The 22,906-nt window shown below is 42.9% G+C and overlaps 1 protein-coding gene across 1 annotated transcript in view; it reads right to left on the bottom strand.

Annotated features, from left to right (window-relative positions):
• HECW1 (HECT, C2 and WW domain containing E3 ubiquitin protein ligase 1) overlaps nucleotides 1-22,906 on the bottom strand; it is a 974,913-nt gene that overhangs the window by 156,413 nt on the left and 795,594 nt on the right. The window contains exons 13-15 of the mRNA XM_086964874.1: nucleotides 10,392-10,542; nucleotides 7,328-7,452; nucleotides 4,712-4,833 (exon numbers count right to left, since the gene is read on the bottom strand). Of these exons, the coding sequence (XP_086821000.1) occupies nucleotides 4,712-4,833; nucleotides 7,328-7,452; nucleotides 10,392-10,542 (398 nt within the window). The remainder of the gene's footprint in view (nucleotides 1-4,711; nucleotides 4,834-7,327; nucleotides 7,453-10,391; nucleotides 10,543-22,906) is intronic.

Raw genomic sequence — 22,906 nt, 5'->3', positions numbered from 1 at the left:
GCCAGCAGATCGAATTCTCTGTACTTTCATGAGTCTAACACCTGTAGGTGTCTGGCGGGTTCATACTAGATAAAAAGATTTCTGAGGGAAGAAGGTCCTGAATGACTCTAGTATGTCTTCAATGGAAGTATGCCTAGTCTAAGCACTAGTATAACTTGCCTAAGTCCCTAAGCGTTTGAAAACTGTATTAGTGCAACACACAGGCTGGTAAAAAGATTATGATGAAGTGCACACAACTTGCTTTCCAGACTTTGTGCAGGCAAACATTTTGCTACCAAATTATACTGTTGCTTTCTGTGAATCAGCCACTGAGTTCATCTAACCTAGTTAGCTAACTGGTGTGTACTGAGGGGATTGACAGGGTGGTACCCGCAATGGCGACCTGCATGATAGGTAGAGACACTTACCATGAACCAGTGCTAAACCAAGTTACAATAGGGAATGCGGACAACAAACAAACAAAGCTTTACTTTTATCCTAAAAGAATGGGCAGAGCAAAGGACAGGGGAAGTTACCAACATGTAGAATTTTAAGCTGCAGTTAAGAATGCAGCAGAAGATAAGGAAGGATGTGACTTGCCACTTTACCATGCACTGCTTTTACCCATTCATATTACATCACGTATACCATCTGAAGTCACAGCATTTATAACAACACTTATTGTCGTCTGAAATCTCATCATTTCAAACCAAACTTAGGCAACACAAACATTAGAAATTCTCAAGTTATAGTTACACCTTACATGTACAGACCCCATTAATGTTACTATAAATGTATTTCTTCTTTCTATACAAACAAAACTTAAAGTACACAAAATAAATTTTTTATAAGTTATAGTAATACCTTAAATTTATAATTTATGCACCACCTTCACATTATTACAACTAGCACTCCTCCTTACACAATTTTCTGCTCGCTAACCACCCAACAATAACTACAACTCGCCACTCTACAATGCATTGTGTTCTCAGAAATGATGAGATTTCAGATATCATAAGTGTTGTTATAGATTTTATGATTTCAGATGCTGTAAGTGTTGTAATATGAAAGGATATAACCAGATGCCACTGAAGAACGCCCTGCCTTACTTGCTCACATAGAATTTACTTTGAGCTATGTGTGACAATTTAGGCTGATAGCCATCTAGAAGGTAACAATTCAGTAGGATACTGGGGAATCGTGATCTAGTAATGTCATTCTGTTCTTTCGTCAAAAGATTTCTGATTTTTGGCAAAAACATCATCTGGTGTAGGTGCAGCTGTAGATTCAGAAAATCTCAGCAACTTATTGACTCTCGGGACTGGAAATGTTACGGTTCCTTGAAATAAGGCTCTTGGTCTACATCCCTCTCCTAAGCGAGAGTTTAGAGTCAATGTTGAAATTCTTGTTCACCTTGGAAAGCTGGTCTGAGAGCCTTTTCTGTCATACTGTACAGGCCCTGGCATGACAGACTACACAGTCACTGGTCCTGGACCTGTGCCGCAGTAATAAGAAACCAAGAAAGGATAGGAAATAATAACTCAGCTTCACACCAGTCTTGTCTTGATGTAGCAGTGAATGCCCTGAAGGAAGAAAAATTGCAATATGGATCTGTGACTCCGGCAATTATATGGACCTACTAATCAATGTTCAGTGGTAACTATCTCTGGACTATCCTGACTAAATTGCAATGTTCTTCTGTCCTTTGTGTACTGGATCCTCATAATCTTCATAATCCTGTATTTCAGAATAGATCATTCTTGGTTGAAAAAATTCCGAGACAAAGACATGTAATGGTCTCAGTAGATTAATTGAAATCAGATATGTCTAATAATGGAACTTCTAAGCCTGCTATTTCAGGAACCGGAAGCCATGGTTGAAAAAGAATGTCATTGGCGTCTCCCTGTAGGCGGGGACCTCTGTTCTGATGATGGATGAAGCTTTATTATTATTATGTTTCTTATATAGCGCCTGAATCGACCCCCGAAGGGGTATCTCCGGGCTTGCCTTGGGAACCCGTCCTGGCTTTTCCCTGTGAGATAGCCCCTACAGGGCATCCCCAAGGTGAAAGCCAGGCATCCTGCCGCGGGGGGCCGTTGTGGAGATTAAGCAAGCTTAATGCCCAGAGTTGCAGAATGTGAACCCATGATTAGGTCAGGCACCGAAGCGAGAATTATCGAGTCCATGGACATTTGAGCTCAAGACCCTGCCGCGTCGGGAATTGAACCCTGGTCCCGGGTCTGACCTCTGCTTCAGGGTCTGCCTGCTCTAACCAGTGAGCCACACTTCTCCACAGCTTCAAAGTTAAAGGAACTAGGAGCTACTCTGCAGACCAATAAGTAAAGAATTCATGGGGTAGTTCAAGTTTCAGTTAGGATTTTAGTATCTCTCTACTCTGAGGCCTATATTGAGTATTCGAAACAGCTTCCACCAACAAACACTCTACTGGCATAGCCAGTGTGGGGAAGGCATACTCTCCTCACCAATATGCTTTTAGATGCTTTGGGTGTTATCAGGAGCATAATATAAAATTATGTAACAACCTTGAAAAATATGTTGAGAGGCCCCTTGGATTCCTGACACCCAATGCATGTCTGCTAAAGCATAGGGGCCTCATTTATGAGCCCTTGCGCCACTTTTACGCCGCCGGTGCGTCACTTTTTGTGACGCCCCAGTGGCGTAAAAAATGCGCCTTGTTGCGCCATATTTACAAAGTGATGCATCTAGAGAGATGCGTCACTTTGTAAACCCCTGCGCCACATTATACCCGCGCCAGGTATAATGTATGGAAGGGGGGCGTATTGACGCAAGAAAGGGTCGTAGAAGTGAAGCAGTGAAATCTATGAGATTTCATGGCGTCACTTCTAGGACGCCGTTGCGTCAAAATCTTTGGCCTGCCTCACAGCAGGCGTAAGACTGACGCAGGCCCTTTCACATGGGGCTTGCCCCATGTGAAAGGACGCATTGCTGGAGTTGTGTCACTTTTGTGACACACTCCAGCAATGCGTCACTTTTGCGCTTACAGATATGTCATAAATACTGACGTATCTGTAACTCCTTGCGCAATGATGCGTCATAATGTAAATATGACGCATCATTGGTGTCGCAAGGAGGGCGCAATGAAAAGTGATGCATCGCTGTTTTCACGCAGCGTTGCGTCACTTTTCATAAATGAGGCCCTAGGTGTGCCACGATGAAAGTGGCATCAGTCTATCATGACAGTGTAGTCATAGCCTATTGGCAGCATCCAGGGTCACTGGTGGCCAGGATAGTAAGTTTCTTACTTGGTGCTAGTGCCTCAGGCTCTTTAAAGGTAGCGTTCAGTGATACTCTTGCCCTGCTTACTCCCACATCCCCTTCCAATCAAGAAGGGATCCCTGCACTGCAGGGGCAGATTTTGCTATGAAGCAAAGGAAGAGCTGGCCAAATTTTAGTCTGATATAATTGTAGCCCTAGGCGGGACAAATACAGTGCAACTTAGGGGAAAAAGAGCAAGGTAGTGCAGTTGGCAGCACAGTGTTGTGACTTTCATCTAAACATGTGGCTTATGGTAACTATTGCCTTCTTCAACATAGACCACCACCTGTCCTTCACCTTCCTCTTTTATCATTAGCAACTCATCCAAATGAAGACGACAAGATTCATCTTCCTCGCTGTCGTTTGCAGGGTTCCACATTGGTCCAGCTCATTCTCTGTAGCCTTTACGTAGACCCCAAGGCTCTCTGTTGATGTCACAGCGCATCAATGTGCCACTGACACACAGCTCTTTTTCAGCATGTCATCAGTACATGACATTTGCTAACTGAGGCCCTTAACCTCTTGGCTGCTAGGCGTTTTCCCCCTCCTGTGCTGGGAATTACCATTTTGCTGTTTTCATGACGAGCTCAGCTCGTCATCAGCACATGACACCCGTGGGTGATGAAGAGCTGAGCTCGTCATCAGCATCGAAAGGGTTAGCATGGATGTCTGCTGTATACCTTTCATTAAAGCTGACCAAACCAGAACTGACTCCGTTTGAGAAGAAAAAGACACCAAGACCAAATTTAGTCCTGGTCGTGGGGCATTAACGTTGAGCGATCCATCCGAAATTCAACACTATGGGTCCCATTAGGATGTCGGGCGGATCACCACCGCCATGTGGGCGGTGGCGATCCGCCCGACATCCTGGCCCTCAAAAGTAAAGTCCCCTGTACTCTCTTTTAATACTTCAGCACCTCTTAAACAGACTGCTTTGCTTATAAGATTACAAATCTCAGTTGGTTAAAGAGCAATCCACAGCCTCAACACTGCTAACCTGGAAATTAAGAGAACCAGTTAGAGAAATAACTAAACAAACACTTGCATTTTTGGCCTAGTCATCCAGTCCTTCCTCTGGTGCAGGAAGGGTTTAGAATATTACTGCTCTGATGATGTATCCACACTCAGCATCTGCTTAGGACCCCCTTCAGTTGAAACCTCATTGACATCTGCAAACCTTAGAATCCTTGCACTGACCGAGTCATGAACAAAGACCACTGAAATGTCTTGTAACAATGAAAAATTATATTATGCTTAAAGTATTCGATAAATAGTATTTTCATGGAGCCTATGTAAAGCTCTGTACTTGCATAACTTTTTTCTCTGCAATTTATTTAATTTAGTAAGCACTTCAGTTTTTTTGACAGTGGCTCTGTTAAATAGTTAAACACATACATTTTGAACAGCAAATGCCTACAAAAGTCTTCAAACTTACATAATTTGCATGGAGCACTGTGAAAAACTCTGGGTTGGTGATGAATTTGACAGCTGGAGACTGCAGCAGCAAGGTGATTTTCTGAGAATTCACAGGTGACAGCGGCTCTTCACTTCTCGCCTCTGTTACCACCACCCAAATAGTGAAATAAAAAATAAGCAGTGAAAAATATAATTAAGCAATATTTTCTCCTAGGACTTCTAAAGTATTAGGGTAACACAAAACCTGATGTCAGCTCTTTATTTTATTTGTTTCAGATGAAAAGGTTTTTTATTTTGTGAATTATTTTCTTGTGAGGAGCAAAGTGCTTTACGATGGTGTACATATAGATACACTACTAGTACAATGACAGAATATATGCCATGCACAAGAGTAAAAGCAGTGGCGGCTAGCCTGTACCAAGGGTGGTGAAGTTGGTGGCACAGAAAAAATAAATAAAAAAATACACTTACTTTCCTGCGCAACACAGCATACTCCTCGATCGGTCTTCTCTCTTTGAGGCAGGCTCCAATTTGGGGCCCAGCCAACTACCCTAACCAATCCTGGTGCTGCTGTCACCAGCATGACAGAAGCACCAGGATTGGAGGGAACAAGCTCTCTCAGCGCTCTTAATAGTACTGGAGGCCTGCACTTTCTCTAACCCAGCTGTCACAGATGAGTTAGGGAGGTTTTAAAATACACAAGTCCGGCTAGCCGTTGCAAGACAGCTGGCCAAAGAGACATGCGCATTTAAAAACTTCGGCCCACAGCTCCCTGCTGCCACTCAGCGGCAATGGCCCGTCCCATTTTTATTGGGGCACACACCCACCCTTTTTTCCAATGAAACCATTGCTAGTCACATGACATCACTTGTAATATCGCAAATGGCATGATCAATCAAAGTTTTCATAACACCAACAACACAGCCATCTGCCTTGAGTAGCAGAAGTAAGGCATCATAGATTGGAACTTTCATCTCAGCATCTTCAGCTGTTGAGGTACATTTTGGGGACATTGATTAATGTCTTCTGACCTCTGAGAGGCAACTTCGCACGAGGCCTTGTGCCGTGGCCTCTTCACTCTGATAACTCAACCTTGGAATATTCTGGGGGTACTGGTAGTCAGGACTACTCCCTGCTTGTATTCTGCTGAACCTTGACAAGTACACGCAGCAATCATGTCCCTCTTTCATTAAACTAGATCAAAGGGAACAGTCAAACTGCTGGCATGTTGGAGAAGTGTGGCTCACTGGTTAGAGCGGCAGACTCTGAAGCAGAGATCAGGCCTGGGTCCAGGGTTCAAGTCCCGACGCGGCAGGGTCATGGGCTCAATGTCTGCGGACTCGATAATTCTCGCTTCGGCGCCTACACTAATCATGGGTCCCACGCTGCAACTCTGGGCAATAGATTGCTTAATCTCCACAACGGCCCCAACAACACTGGGATGCCTGGCTTCACCTTGGGGGTGCCCAGGAGGGGCATTTCACAGGGAGAGCCAGGAAGGGTTCCAGAGCGTTATACAGTGCCAGGACGCCCCGCTGGGGCAGCTGTGCGCACTACAAAATGCACTACAATCATGCCAAATCAGAGGAAACCAGGCACCTGTGGGGGCCTTAGGCCATTGAAACATTTGTTACTGTGATGATAGAAAGGGCATGCAGCAGACTCCCTCCTGTTCAGCATCACTTCCTACTGTTCCCATGTGAGAGGTCCCTCAGGTATCTTCTAGCTGAGGGAAGCTTATGAGTAAGGTGACGACGGATCATTCTTGTAATTCGCTCTAATATGCTGAGGGTTGAGGTCATCCAGGGCCTGTTGGATGTGTGTGCAGCTGCAGGCACTAACGCTCAATGACCCTCCATATGGGAGCATGTAAAGGCCACAACCTGTTAAGTGTCACAACACCTGATCTTCACCTGTCAGAGGCAGCCCTGCTCTTGTTTCAGGAGACTATCCTTTATGTTATGTTATGATATATGAACTTGTAAAGGGCAACTTTCACTCCGAGGAACATCATGGTGCTGTGCGAATCCCTAATGAACACAACTACTAGAACTGGGAGGTTCAGATAAGTGATCTACATAGAGCGTCAGGGGCAGTAAAGATCCAGGTTTTCAGAGCTTTCCTGAAGATGGTCTCTAATTGAATGAACAGTATATGGGTGGGGAGAAGGTTCCAGGCTTTGGTCCCAAGTACCGCAATAGATTTCCCACCCTTTGTGCCTCACCTAAAAATAGGGGGTTTCAAGAGATTTGCGTTGGACCATCTGAGTGTGCGGTGTGTCATATAGCGAGTAAACCTTGCAACCTTTAGTCATGCCCCCTTGGGTAAGGAGGACCCATAGCTCGGTATCTCATATGTGGTGCTACAGTTATCAAATTGTAGCGATTACGTATGCTATATAATCAGTAATTACCTCATGGATGGCATTTGTAATCTCACTGATGATGTCAGATGTGCTATCACGTATTACTACATGTGCTGCCATGTGTTAGGCCATCATCTGTGCTCTCACGTCTCCTCTTGGCATGTTAGCGGCACTCAACATCATAATTATATGAACCGATACAAATACATCACTTACCTTACAACTCTCATGAACTTTCTGAAATACAATTAAAGCTAATCTTTTACAAACCTGTGTTTGTCTGTGAAAGGTCTGTATCAGAATCACCCAATCCTCCTGCCGCCCTTTCTGCACTTTGGCTGTCCACCTCATCTTCTGTTCTCTCTGTCGCAATAGTCCTCTGGATATTTTGATATCTGTATCCGGATGAGATATGAAAAAATGTTACGTCTACCACTCAGAGTTACATGTGGGACACAGTCACTGCATCTCTCTAAGCCAGCATAATACCTTAAAGACTCATTGTGCCTGGTGTGGAGATGTGAATACAGCCTGCAGGTCATGAGTCTAAGTATTACTGAAACTTTCATCCTTCCACAGTACTAAACTGTTGGCCAAACGACACCTGAACTTAAAGTTCTACGACTGCAAGCACTAGATAGAGTAGGCAGATGGGTGATTTAATAATTCGAACATTTGGTGTAAGTAAATCAGATCGCCTTCATTGTCATTTAAATGTAAACATTCATGCAATGTGCTGAAGAGCTGTAGAGACGTTAAGCTAAACAATTGTATACAAAAATCTTATTTATCAACAAGTTGTCTCAATTGAGGGAGAGGTGTGGTGCAGTGGCCAGAGCAACTGACTTCGGTGCGCCGGGGCTCGCAGTTCGATCGCAGGTGGCAGCTCAGTTCAGCATCATGTGACTCTGGACAGTAGCTCACTTAATCTCCCCGACGGCCCCCAGCGCCTTTTAACCCTTAATGGGTGATATGTTTGTGCTTTACTAATAGGAACTACTATTGATAAAGATCAGAGAGCTAGTCTATTTGTACCAATGACTGAAAGCACCACTTTGTGGGTCAGACTTCTTCAAAAGAGTTGGAACAAATGTTGTCTATTAAGTAGATCAGAAAATACGTTTAATTTCCTGAAACGCTTCAAAATGCCCTTAATTTACAAGATGATCATCCATTTAAATGCAAATATTATTCTAGCCCTGCTTCAAGGCTGTCTGCATTGTCTCTCATATTTTATACCCATCCATCATTCCCAGAAAACTCGATCTCCAGAGGTCCATTACTTTCCAGAACTGCTGCTTTATTTAGAGTCGGGAAGTAAAGGAAAATTCCATTCTATCTTTAAGAAGTGGTAAATCTGGAATAACGGCAACAGCACTCCAATTTTTATTAGGACATCATTATAAGGTTCTCCTTATCTTTAGACTCTAAAACCACAGAAAAACCTTAATTTAAAAATTAAAATCAATGTCTAAGATTCATATTCAAATCAAAATTCAACTAAGATATAATATTTTTTAATAAATAGTATTTTGAATAATATGAATTTCACACGTGCTGATTGGAGATCATGATGGATAACAAATGAATTTGAACCAATTCTGAAGAGAACATTGGCAGTGGGACGATGTTTTTAATCACTATTATTCCTCTGCATTAAATGTCATATTTCGTATTTTTCAATAACTTAAGGGTAAATACAGTAAATCTAAAGGAAATTTAAACTGCAAAAGTTCCTCCACAAGGTATGTGCCCGGAATACTGAATTTTAAATATTAAGCTACAAAAATATCACAGTAAATATATTTACAATCAAAATATCAATAATGTAAGTATACATAAGTAACCATAGGTTTACTATACTTAATGTCATGTACATGTGCTGTGACAATATATAGATAGACATATTTCTTTAAGATATGTAGATTTAGAGATAAGAATAGAAAATCCATATTCACCAATATGTAATTACATCTATAATGCTTTGATTGTGGTATTTTTTCAAGAATGTTCTTGTTGCTCGATATTTCTGTACTTGACATTTTTCCATACAACCCTTCGGCATGCTATCCCTATGATCAATGATATTCCACCAATGGATATCCCTTCAGATTTAGCCCCTCCTCCAGAATTCAGATAGTTTTCCATTACCCCCCCAAACTTTAACTAATTTCTTTAATTTTTTAAACCCGTCCATGCCAAAAAAGTTTGAACATATTCAAATATGTATTCATTATCTTACATGCAGATGCCGAGCAACATTGGTGTGCGTAAATTCTCCTGCCTTGCAACACCTCTCTGCCAGGACCCCCTCGTACTGCTGGTCAATGGACATTTGAGTGAAGTTATTCATGATGCAGTAGGCTTGTTTCTCACAGACTATAATTTTCGCAGAGGTGAGCACATCAATACCTTTAGTGACCGCTCATTTTGTATTCTGTATGGCCATGACTTAGGACTTCATAGCCTACCTGAAACAAGTAGAAGTGGAGGCTAAAGAAGACAACTTTACATAGGCAATTCAAGTGAAGCTAGGCATCTTACTTGTTTCCTCATCCACTTTTCTGGTCCTTTCGTGTGGATCAAATCAAATGTTTCCCCATCCTGCCCTTCTAGTGAACCGCTATGCTGTTCCCTTGTTGCTCACTTGGTTCTTCCGGTTGCATGTCTGTAACTTGTTAAATGTCCCCCAACTTGACACAATATTTGTGCCTCTTCCCCCTCTAACTGCCCCTCTACTTTCTTTAATTAATAGTTACTTGCTAAGTGAGTTTAACCAACAACTGAAGGATTGGAGTGCCTGCTCAGAGACCAGCAGGCCTCAGATTTAAATGAAGGTGGGGACGACTCACCTCCTCACTTTATGGGTTAATAAAAGTGACTTTCCTGTGGAAATGTTAACAACTACTAATAAAGCCCCAAAAAAATCACATGTTGTTGTTTCGTCTATAGAAGTAATGATTGTTAACAGCTGTTTGACTTTAAAAACTTCAATGCTAAGGCCTTGAAAATGGAGAGGAAAAACTTGGAGAGGGACCTATTGTGACAATGCACTTGGTGAGACAGTCTCTTGGTTTTGATGCCAGAGAATATTTTGGAAGTGAGCTGGGGGATATGCTGCAAAAGAAACTATTTTTTAGGTTAAAATGACGAGTCATTGCAGCATGAACGACAAGTAGCAGGTAAAAGCTACTGGCGGTGCCAAGCTGTAAATTATGATAAAGAAATGCATATTTTCAAATTGGGCAAGCAAATTCAAAGCTGTACTTTCATTCAATGCCATATTTTTATTTACTGCTTTTATATGCCTCTCACACTTTCAAGCATGTCTTACCGCCGGTTGAGCTGCTCCATCTGTTGGATTGAACCAGATCTTCGTATGCCATCTGGGGTGGCGGCTGTTGTAGGACGTTGCCACGTAGTGGTCCGGTTCACGTGGTCCACATAAAATACTCTTCCGTGGCTGTCTATTCGAGCTTCCCAGTCTGACATAAAAAAACAATCCTATATTTAGCTTATTGTTAATAATCTATAACATTGATTAAGAAAGTACATTAATGTTCAGCGATGCACCCAATAGAAATATGTGATCTGAATTGTGGGACTGAGGTGGGCAAGTCAGAGAATTTATGCGAAAAGCAATCTCTAAGAGCCAAAATACGAGCCTAGCCAGCACAAATCTAGTCATAAAAGGGCACACAAGGTAGTGGTGGTTATCCTGTCGTACTTCACAGCACAATTGTCAGATACAGGCACATTTAGATTGTATATCACTTGGGTGTAACAATACACCAAAAGTCTGGTAGGTGCCACTCAGGGTAAGATACCCCACTACCTAGAGTATCGATAGTTACAAAACACACAGTGAATTGTTCAAAGTATATACAAAACAGATACCCCGGCACTCTAATCGTTCATAAGTACAAATTCACAGATAAGTCTTCAAAGCTAAGACAACACCAAGACGATGAGTGAAACTTTCTGTCACAGTGATCATGTAAAAGAACGGATCTCGTTCATTTGTTACAAATATTTATTTGTTAACAGATATCAAAGGAAGGAAACTATTACCTCAATAGCACCACAACCAAGGTTTTATAAAGAAAAAATTCTCTTTAACAAAAGATGAATCCTGTGATGTTTTCAAAGTTCCACTTCATTATTAAGTAGAATGAGAAACAGCCAACGTGCATTTCGTCACCACCATGACTTCCTCAAGGCTTAAATCATGTGGTCGCAGAGCCCTGATAACGTGTCTCTGTGGCTCTGATATCTCTCCAAAATTTCTTTTAAGAGGTTTCTGGTTCTGACTCACAACTTAATTAAGTTAGATTGTCAATCCTGCTTCTGGTCCCCTCCTCTCCTATTAAGTCCTGGGCACCAGAGCACCGATTTCTCATCTATTTCAAACACCGCAAATACATATGCCTCAGTCAGATTTTATTCTATTTGACTGTTGTTGAATCAAGTGTAGGTGTACATAAGATTCCAAGATATAGTTGTTTGACAAAATGTAATGCTGAAAGAAATCAAAGAGTCTGCGTTGTATGGGTCATCAAACGTTTGGATGTCTCAACCATCGTAGTATCCTAGCCAAGACCATTCAATGAATAGAGTTGACGTCCTATTCTGGAGATGAAAAAGTAGCAGTATTCAGGGTACTGTGGTAAGACCCTGTTGACGCAGCAGTAGCGGTTTTGCAAATTTCTCCCGTCTCGCTTCTCCGAATGAGGTCATGTCAGTCTTTAAAAACAGTGGGGGATGTAAGCTGCAATCTCTGGTTTTTGTGGGACCGTCCCTCCCCGATCTACCTCTTCTCTTATTAAACTTGAATCAATTAGGCAACGTGTAGCAACGCTCTACCTGACCCCTTTATCTCTCTTTGTGATCTTGGGCAAAAGAGTGGTGTAACTCCAGGGAAAACCCTTCTGCCCAGTGTTTGAACACTCTCAAAGCTGCTAAGTGGAGCCTGGACCACCTGGCTCCTAAATCCCAGAGTCCATCAGAAGATGAGACAATCTACAATAACCACATTCCTCCTGCATCTCTTGTTCTGTATTAAAGATGCCTATGCTGGTGAGACCAGAACACCAGCAATTAAAAAAGGACGCCTTTATTAGAGGGCACTCCATCTGCACTCTGTTCATTACTTTCCTTGCTTGCCTGGAGTGTGTTGCAACAGGGCTGTCTCTGAATACAGATGAACGGGAAAGGTTGATGGTTTCTCTGCATCCCAGCCCTCCGCTTCAATGTATCCTCCCCACTGCTGATGAATACGTCAGGGAATTAATATGATGGAGTCAGAGTCATTTAAAGAGTTATCGTATGAGGGCAAAGGAGGGAGTGGAAAATGCTAGAGGAGTGTTCGGCTTGTTTTTGGCCAAAAAGTCCAAGTTAACCTTGGGCACAGCCAGAGCCTGTCATGTGGCTGACCCACCTCTACTGCAGGGCAATGAAAAAAAGACACATCTTTAGGTCACACTTGGAAGCGCAGCTGTCTGCCATACCTATTGCTACCAATGCATTAAAATATATAGAGTGGGCGTTGGCTCTACCCATTATTGCGGTCTCACGTCATGCCACTGGCCATTTGTTGTATCATTCTACCTTTTTGCTGTTGTATTGTAATGCATCAGGGGCTTTTTACATCTCAGAATTATACTGCAACATCCCACATTAAATTCGTTAAGTCATAGATGCTTTGTATACAAAAAGTAATAGTTTTTTTCACTACAGCAGGCTTATTTGTTTACTGTTTTAGTCAGTCAGGGCTCAAAATACAAGCCAGACCATTTGGTACTGCCAATGCTTCTTTCTTTTGCTCCAAATGTTCACATATTTTTGTCAAACTTCACAATTGTAAGAAGCTGGTCAATCAACTACATATGAAGTTCTTACCTAAAGGAATTAAATGGAAATGTGTGTTCCTGGCATGAAATCGTTAAACTGGTCTCCCCAGTAGTTCTACAAAGATTCCTAACATATATTTCTTTGTGTTGCAAGACATTTTTTCTATGACGTCCTGCACAGTGCCTAAGTACTATCATTTGTTTAACATTTACTGGTTTCAATTTTTCTGGAGAGATGAAGAAATGGCTATAGGACACCTAGAAAGTGTGGTACCGACACTTTAATAGGTAAGTTTATGACATGTATGCACATTTTATAAGGCCTAGTAGTGAAAGTAACGGAATGCATGGTGATGGGGCTCCACTATTAAGCAGTGTTTGCCTTGCGCATGTGGGAAGGGCATCAAAAAAACGACAGGATGTCAAGGATATTCAAATATTTGAAAATGTTTGATTTCCACTGGATCGTGAAAAGTGGGAAGCACGAAGGTAAAAAGACAAAAAGTCTTCAGGCAGCACCCACACTGACTTGATATTAGGGATAGTCTCCCAAAGATATTGGGGCAGATTTTCAAAGAGTTTGCACTGGCGCTCGCATGACGCAAAGCAGCGCAAAACCTCACACACATTTTCATATAGGCGCAAGTAAGTATTTGCGCCATATTTTAACGTTAGTGTGACGCACAAATGGTTTTGCATCACTCTGCCCCAAAGTTGATTTAATGTATGCAAAGTGGGTGTGTCAGGGCGTTACCCACGCAAAAAGCTACAAAACCCTGTAGGCACAGGTATTTACAAAAGTCACGCAAAGTGGCGCGTAGCAGCGCAAAAAAGATTATCGCAGAAAAAATAGCGCAGGGACAAACCAGGAGCGAAAAGAGCTGGAGCCACTTACTGGGAGATCTACCAGCAGAAGCACAACAAATATCTACTGGCTGTGGCAACCATGGAGATTGTCATTGGCTGTCACCATCAGCGGATAGTTGCCTTGGCAAAAAAGAAAAACACAGAGGAAGGAAAGAATCTACAAGCAGAGAATATCACTCATCCACATGGAGATACTGGTAGCTGGATCCTCTTCTGACTGCTGCCTTATGGGAATAAGTTTTGGGGCAAGGTTCTCTGTCATTTCCTGTGTTTGGACTTCCACCAAAATAAGTTGCATCCTTTTGCAGTGTTTTGCGAGTTTTTTTAAGGACGCGCATGATGCACATGCTTTTTGCACTGCGACGCAAGACTATTTTTGTGCATATTTTTGTGCTTGCGATGCTTCGCGTTGTAAATATGATGCAGCGCTATTTACTTTCATGCACGTAGTGCTGCGCTAAGGTTTTCTGGCGCGGCGTGTTTTTTTATTCGACCTTTGAAAATCTGCCCCATTGTCTCCACCTGGGCACTGACCCCTGAGTGAGAATTAGGCTGATTCCAGAATAAGGCCATGTTTGAATAATGTTCAGAATAAATCCCTCGAATTTGATGCAATCGGTTGAGGTAATACATACAAGTTATTACAGGACAGGAAGCTCTATTATGCAGTGTCTCTTCTTGCCTTTTATCTACATAGCCCGTTTAAAGTACACAACTCCCACAATATTGCCTTTTCAGTCAGGAAGTAACAAACGGGAAGGACCCCATCCATTTTAATTTAGAGCTGCCTGCCTTTACCTTCCTCTTTTCTTGGTGCTTTTGTGCTAAGTGCATGTTGAAACTGTGCATTTTGCCATTTCAAATGATTCAGTTTGTATCATTCATCAATGCTTTAGGCACTGAGCATATTTTCAGCTTTGCCCTTGTGTATTTCTTGTTCGTTGGTGCAGCACATGCTTATGTTGTGTACACACAATGACTCTGGTTGTTTGCTTGAAGACTGTGCTGAGCTAAAGCTTCTTTATTCAGCTGCAGGCAGTGAGTGCCGGGGCAAGCACTTTGGATAAACTGATAACATTAATGGGAGTCATCTGGCAGTGGCTTGAAAGGCCAATCCACTCTTCTGATTGTTTCTCTTTATGATTACTGTTTTGTTATGTTCAGGAGTATGTATTTCGCCTATGGCAATCTGCTTCTAATTATGCTAGCTATCCTGTTTAGGAGCTATTGACTTAGTTGCAAGTGGTGTTCATTGAACTTTTCAGATATAAAAGCTGCATGTAATACGGTGTGATTTTTATTTCATAAAAGAACCGTGATCTTCCATTTCTTCACCTGTTGTGAGGGCCCAATAATTCTCTTTTGGAACAATTCTTTGTTATGGGGGACTGCGGTCAAAATATAAAAGAATCGGGAAAAGATAAGGGGCCAGATGTATCAAGGCTTTTGCGACTCGCAAACGGCCGATTTGCGTTTTTTCATATGTATGCAAAAATCGCACTTTAAGGAATCGCAATTATTTGCGATTCCTTATTTTGCCATAGCATTTAAGGAATCGCAAATTTTGTGATTCCTTAAATGATATGTATGACACATTTTTGGATTGCGAATTTGTGTTAAGAAATCGCAATTTACCACCAACTTGTAGTTGGTGGTAATTTGCGATTTCTTTTAAAAATGCCCTAATTGGCATTTGTGAGGGTGGCAAAGGATCTGAGCAACAGAATCCAGAGTATCCAATCTTGTATTTTGACATGAGACCCATGCTCTGTCAAAACCCCTTCTAGGGTCCTTTCCACCTCTACTCAAGAATGTATTCAGCTGTAGTTCAAACCAGACGACCTACACCAATACAGTTTTCCCAAGAGGAATGAAAACTAGTCACCATACAGATAAAAGAATTGTAGCCGATGGAAGCAATAGAACTGTGTCTCCTACACACCAGTAATTTTGTCAACAACATATTTTTGGCTCAGAAAAACAAAAACATTATTGGCAGTGATAAACTTGAGAGAAATCGACCAGTTTGTCCTTTTCTGTCATTTGGAGACAATCATATATCTCAGGGAAATTATTCTGTCAAAAGATCGGATGATTCCAATGGATCTAAAGGATGCTAATTTCAGAGTACCAATATGTCAGCAGAACAGAAAAAATCTGCTATTCCTTTGGCAAGGGCAGGTGTTCAGGTTCCCTCCACTTGGGCTATCCTCCTCTCCTTGGTGCTTCACCAAGCTGTTAATACTTCTGGTGGTGACCCGCAGAATCAGTGGTGTACGTGGTTGAGATGATATTCATAGGATGGGATAAGTAGAGGCTAGTGATGCAGGTTCAGACGGCCATACAGTTGATACAATCATCGGGTTTCAATTGCAACATAGAGAAATCGGAACTGATTTCCTCAAGAGATACGGATTTTTTGTTTTTTCAGGAAAGTTCCGAGGAAATAGTTACTGTTACCGAAATCAAAGCTTATGGTATTCAAGAAGGAACTGAGGTTGACATTGGCCCAGCAAACAATTTCCCTTCACCATTTAGCAAACTGGTGGGTCTGCTCTCTTTCTCAATTCAAGCAGTTTTTCCAAGACCCCTTTGTTATGGCGCCCTTCAGTGTCTATAGATAAGGCATCTGCAGAGGGAATTGGAATATTCACAGATGATTTCTTTAGATCAGGAATCAAGGGAGAAAGAAAGTTGGTGGCTGAATCACATAGAAGCCTGGAGTGGTCGAGCAAATTCCCTACGTCCCCAGATCTTGTCTTAGATTCAGATGCAACTCTTTGGGGTTGAGCCACCAGATGTGGCGGTTAAACAACTGGAGGAAGTTGGTCCAGGAGGGAGTTGTCAATGCACATATTCTGTTTAGAGCTTCTTACATGCACCTTTGCAAAGAGTCTGGTAAAAAAAAAACAGGGTAGACTACGCGGTACTGCTTCCAAATGGCGTTGCAGCGCGTGCAATGTAATTTGTTTTATTTATTTATTTATTTATTTATCTATGTACTTAACTCTGTTTGGCCGTATGCCGGAGTTTACTACCCCCCACCCTGCCTCTCCCCCACCCTGCCCCACCGCCCTGCAGCACTCCCTCGAGGAGCCGTGACTGGTGGGCACAATCTTCGTATCCCTCTCTCCTAGAATTCTCAAGGGATTGCCCAGTCCTAATTCCAGTTTTACTAAGTTATTGAGGGATCCACTTAGACACTGCCACAATTTTGTTCTAGAAAGCAAGCTCACTTTGGTAGCATGGAAGCTTTAAGAATGTTTGTAGTCATGGAAGGGCTTTTGGAGTAGGCAACCAACAGGAGTAAGCATTTAAACATGGACTTTCTAGAAGGGAAGTACAGGGCAGATGGAAGTCACATCATTGAAGGATGGTGATCAACGGAGAGACCCTTTGGCTGCTCCCTTTTTTTTGCTGCTTTCTTTTTGTTTTCGTTCTTCAGTGAACTATAGACTTTAAACAGTCACGATAAGAGGAAGTTAAAGGTGGACTGCACCTATTTATAGTGGTTTGTGTTCTTTTGTGTTAGTTACTTTCGGCTTAGAAGTGCAGGATTGTGGGAATTGCAGTGTACTTTGAATGTGCTGTGGAAATAAAATGCAGGGAAATCTATTGTATCATTAATATATACTTCTTTTGTCTTTTATAAAAATGCAAACTCTCCTTCAACCACTGTGTAGAAGAATCTGCAATTTTGACTATATGAGCAGCAAACCAGTATATTTCCTGCTGCACCTATGACACTTTTTCCTTAGCGTATCTGATTTAAACAAAATGTTACTGGGGACCCATTCACAGACATTTTAACTGTAAACATGTTTAACCAGGAAAGTGTTTAGATTTTTTTTAACATAACATCCATGAAGGAATGTGTAGTACATGTATTTATTTTTGCTTTTTGAATATGTTGGCTTTTGCAACGGTTTTAATTAACTATGCAAATAAATGTATACCTATACCTTATACCATTCACAAAAGTGAACACGTAAGTGTGCGCAAAAAGTTGAACCTTCAGTTAGAAATTCATAATGGCTGGATTCCTGCTGCATTTCATATGGAGGTTGATCTTATGAATGTGAAAAAACTAAAATATGTTCAGTTATACGTAGCATCAAAGGAGACCATGAGGTAAGATAACGGGTACTACTAGGAATACCAAGGGACGTGGTGACGCAAACGTGGTGGGCACCCACTAGGCCATAACTACAATGGTATTTACAAACATCTGCACAACCTTCCCATTCATACTGCACTTCAAAGGTAGTTGTAATTAGTGCAGTATGTGTCGGAAAGTGCACCTGGTTCTGCCATTTTAAAAGTGGTGTGGAGAGATGGTATGAACTCGTAGGGTGGCAGAAGACGGACTGGTAGGCTCTGGGGGAGAGATGGAGAGAGATAGGTCCCGACGAGAAAGCGGGACAGCCAGGTCCAGGGGTGGGAAAGTTAAGCCAATAGGTTCTTATAGACCGAAGAGGACTGGTAATATAGGCAGCAACAGCATGGTGAGATGAGCATAGATCTTAAGAGAGAGGAGGTTATTAGGGGATTTAAAGTTGCCTGTTAACGGAAGTGAATAGGTTTGGAAATCTTTAGGCTACCTTGTAAGGCAATGTATCCCGGTGCAGCCAATATTTTAAGTGCAGACCTGTCATATTACATCATTCATTACTTTTTTATGTTTGGAGCGGAAAATGAATGGAGTTCCATAATGTTCATGGGCGCTCCGCGATGCAAATGGAGGATTGTTTGCTTAAGATGTTTTAGTGTACTGTACTGCCTCACAAAAAAGGGGTCATGTCACCTGTACCTGTGCAGACCCTACAAGACCACCGGTGTGCGAATTACGAGCGACCCTTTGTCTTCGCCTTGTTTAAAGTGTTCGTGAATGGATTATTTACACACTGGCACTCAGAGAGTAATAAACAGGTGAGGTTTGTTCAGTACTAATGTACTAATGCGACATGAACTAATTCTGCACAATGAACTTGCTTCTAGGTCACATCACGAGATTACTGCCTTCACTGTACATCTTATTTAAATTATTTTTTGTGTTGCAACACTTGGTTTACAGCCAGCTAATGTTTTTATGAAGGATTCAGTTTATATATTTTAATTTGCTATGTGTACAACGCATCTATTTTTTTCAAAGTAGGCCATATGTTTACAATTTTTAACGCTATTTGACTGACGGGGACACACTGCCCTCTACTGGTAATATTAGGATATAACGACCAATCACACTACCGTAGTCTGTGGATGTGCGTTCTAGGGCTAGAGAGTAGAGACAAGCGTAGTTGTTGTTATCTTTTTAGAAAACGATTGTTGCACCCTAAATACGTCATGCTGCCCCATAACCCTTCCTATAAAGTAAAATGTATGTTGGAGGTGTCAGACAAAGCAATCAGGTTCTCTTACAACAGCGAACATTTGGAATGTGAGAGAGCGCAAACTGACCAAAATGTAGAAATGCATCACACTTACACGTAGTAAGCACAAATCATGAAGAGAAATGCCATGAGTGCTGATAGTAGCCACAGTTATATTCTGATGTGTAGTTAATATAGAAGTTTAAATAGAAGTGGAACTAATACAGAAATGTGTGAAGTAATAAGGCTTATTGAATTTGATTATTCCTGAATCCATGTTGTGTAGCTGCTAAAATGTAAGATGGCATACGGAAACGTTGAACGTGGTAGGCCTCAGGGCCAGAGCTAGGAGGGAGGGGGAAGGCGATTAAATTGCATAATGTGGATTGCACTAATGTTTAGTAATAATGAGTAGGGTTTGATTTATAGATGTGTTTACTTAATCAGTAGAATAAGAGTATTAACATGCTAACAATTAAAGAAGAAGTTGAATATTATAAAACTGTTGTAGAGCTGGAAAGCCTTAAACGTTGATTTACACATATTAGTCTGGGACGGGGAATGTTGCAACGCGGTTGGAAAACCATGAGAATTGGGATTTGGCTCCAAATGTCTGTCTGGAAGAGAAAAGGGGGTATTCAATTATTAATAATGAATAGAAGCCTGTTCGTGAAATGGACCAGACATGGAGGAGGGTTCCGGAATGTTTAAGGGGTATCAGCGGGCCGGAGAAGAGTCTGAGAAGCAAGGTCGACGCTAACCACAAGGCCTCATCATGGAAAAAGCCAGAAGCTACACCGCGTGAGGGGCGTCTCACGAGGGGCGTCCTAAATGTTATTGGATTTTTGTATTAGGGACAGCACCCCTGGGGGGAGTTAGAGCAGAAGCCTGAGGACCCTTTAGAGAGCGGATGGGTAGGCAGAGAGGGGCCATGACTGGAGGACTTTAGGTTTTCACCAAGAGTTTAGAGTGAGTGACTTCCCTCGGGAGTCATTCACTGCTGACACCTTTTTTGATAGGTTGAGACCTGGTTAAGTAGGGATACCATCTAGATCAGGGTAGGGAAAGCCTAACCTGTATTTTCCCTCCGCCTGTAATGACCGATAGATTTCAATATGTGTCTATGCTAATAGCACTATTGTTTTTAGAACTGGTATTGGTAATTTCCGTTGTTCGTCTGAGGGCTTTCAGAGAACACATGTACGTAGTTGGCCCTGTGTATCTGGTTAATCTCATTTTGAGATGCTTGTATTTGCAACTTATCTTGACTTTATAATAAACCTTTGAAAGCTAGAAGTTGTTTGTGATCCTTTGAGCAGAGTCCTTTATTGGGAGAACTAACTTGGTAAGAGATGCACTTTCTTTCCTCAAAGACAGGCAATAAAGGTTCAGTCGACCAGATCGGGGTTTTAGATCGATAGTGATAAGGTATTGATCAAAATCTCACCCTTCCAGTTGGTAGCTATAGAGGATGGTTGCCTTCTTGAGGAAGGTGATCTAGGCCAGGTTAGATTACCCCCAGGCCCCTAGAGATCGATGATCGGAAGAACCGCCCGCGGAAGAAGGACCGGATGACGTGAGACAGAAAAGCAGCAGTATCGGTCGAGAGTGAGTATAAAGGGTCATGCGTGTTAAGATTGCGGTGTTTTGTATTGTATCTATGTTGTAATGTCTGGCGGAGTTGAATGCCTGTAGAGTGACTGAGGAACAGGTTGTGAGCGCGCGCAACCGGTGGAAATCTTAAGTTCAAAGAGAGCTTAAGTGGTTCGGGTGTATCGGACGCCCAGAGTAATTGTTAACTAGTGTGAAGGGGGTCATGAGGTACCAATGATCACCCGAAGGACCGGATAGGGGGAACGTAAGAGTAAGTGCGTGAGTAACGGACGCTGGTCGGAAGTTACTGTGTGTGTAAAGAACCTATCAGAGAGCAGTTGGGTTGACAATTACAGATAGACTGTGGACGTACAGTCGAGGGAAGTGACCGCTTGGTCGGAAGTAGTCATTTTTCGGTGTATGAATGGGACGCATGCATGACCGCGAGGAGAGCTGAGAAAGGAGGGGTGCTGCTGCGAAGCGGAGACTAGTGACGTCAGGAAGTGCCGCGCTGGGATTGGCCGGCCGGCGAAAGACCGCGCTGCGATAGGCCAGCTAGCAAAGCCGCGCTAAGATTGGTGGATTGTCATCAGGAAGTAAACAAAGTATTCAAGCTGGAAATTTTGCGCATAATTATGAAGTGTTTTAAATGGTTAAGAGCGCTGTTTAAAAGAGAGCGCAGGGGATCGTATGAAGGGGAAGAAGCCCCGCCAGAGGGTACGCCAGCGCGTTTCATGGGGACAAATGTTGGGTTGCACACGATTCTGTGGATCTCAGAGTGGAGTAGGATGACAGATGGAAATGAGGAACTCACGTTCCCGAAATACGGGACGTTCAGATTAGAGGTGTTACACAGATTAAAAGCAATTATGACCGCAACTAGACCCTTGCCTAGACCAACTCAGTTTGAAGCCCTTAATGCATGGATTAGGGCAGCGCATGAAAAGAACATGAACAGACGGCAAGAAAGAGTGAAACGTTCGGTAAGGGCAGTACAGGACGCCAAGTGGGATGAGGATGCTAAAAGATGGAGGGTGCATAACATGGAAGTAAATAAATTGTATCCAGTGTTAGAGATGCCCGGGAACAAAAGCCCCCTAGAAGAGGATGACGAGAGCGAGACAGAGGACAGCCTGATAAACAGATTATTGACAGACAGGCCACCCCCGTATAACAGAGCAGGGGGAGATGCCGAGAACGGCGGGAAAGGGGGGGGCAATGCCGGAGAGCATGGGCCGCTTCCCAGTTCCGATTGGGATCCCGCTGCAAAGAAAGAACTGTCCCAGCCTAGCCAAATGCAACAGGTGGTCGGGAGGTTTGTGGTGCAAAGAGCGCCAGAAACGGCGTGTGCCACATCCTACGCATTACCTGATGCACTACAGGTACCTGTTACCATAGGTCCTATAGTGTCGGTATATGACCCAGACAGGGCTAGAGGGGAAGAACGGGTACGAAGGGACAGAGAAAGAACAGAGATGGCAAGAAGGAAAGATACGATCAACTCCCCAAGTCAGTTGCCGATACCAAGGGATTGGAGCACCCCAGTACACACCACAGGAGATCTGGGGGACATTAGATGGCCAGAGGATATGAGGGGACCAGGACGGGAATCTTTTCAAGAGTTAAGAGAGTACATGAAGAAATGGGATGAGGCAGTCGAGGCTCAAAAGAACATCATAGCGGCAGAAGCTGAAAGGGAAAGTCAGGACAGCAGAGCCCGGACTCACTGCGGGGCTGAAGAGAGCAGTCCGGAGTGGGACGGAAGGGAGAAAGACAGTAGGGGATTCACCCATTGGGCCCGGAGTGGAGGTAGATCAAACCTGGAAAATGGGGGCCCAGAGAACGGGGGGGTGTCTCGCCCGATACCTAATGAAGAAGACAGGAGGGCTCGGGAGTACAGGGATAGCTTTAAGTGTATCCACTGTGGGCCCAGCAGGAGAGAACAGAGTGGGAGTTGCGAGAGGCCGTACCATAGTCCTTGTGACGACGGACATGAGCGCAGCCCAGGGAATACGGGAAACCAGGAAGGATCGTATCAGATACTGAGTGATACGAGGCCAAGGGAGAATGGAGACCGAAGGGAGAGTAGCAGAGAGACTTACTGTGAGAAGAGAGGAGAGAATGGGCAAGGTGAAAAGGGGGGTAACAGGCCCGTGTTCCACCACCTTCCA

Source organism: Lissotriton vulgaris, chromosome 4_1, assembly GCF_964263255.1.
Source record: "Lissotriton vulgaris chromosome 4_1, aLisVul1.2, whole genome shotgun sequence".
Lineage (NCBI taxonomy): Eukaryota > Metazoa > Chordata > Amphibia > Caudata > Salamandridae > Lissotriton > Lissotriton vulgaris.
The sequence above is the reverse complement of the archived record's forward strand: the minus strand, read 5'-3'. Positions and strand labels throughout refer to the sequence as shown.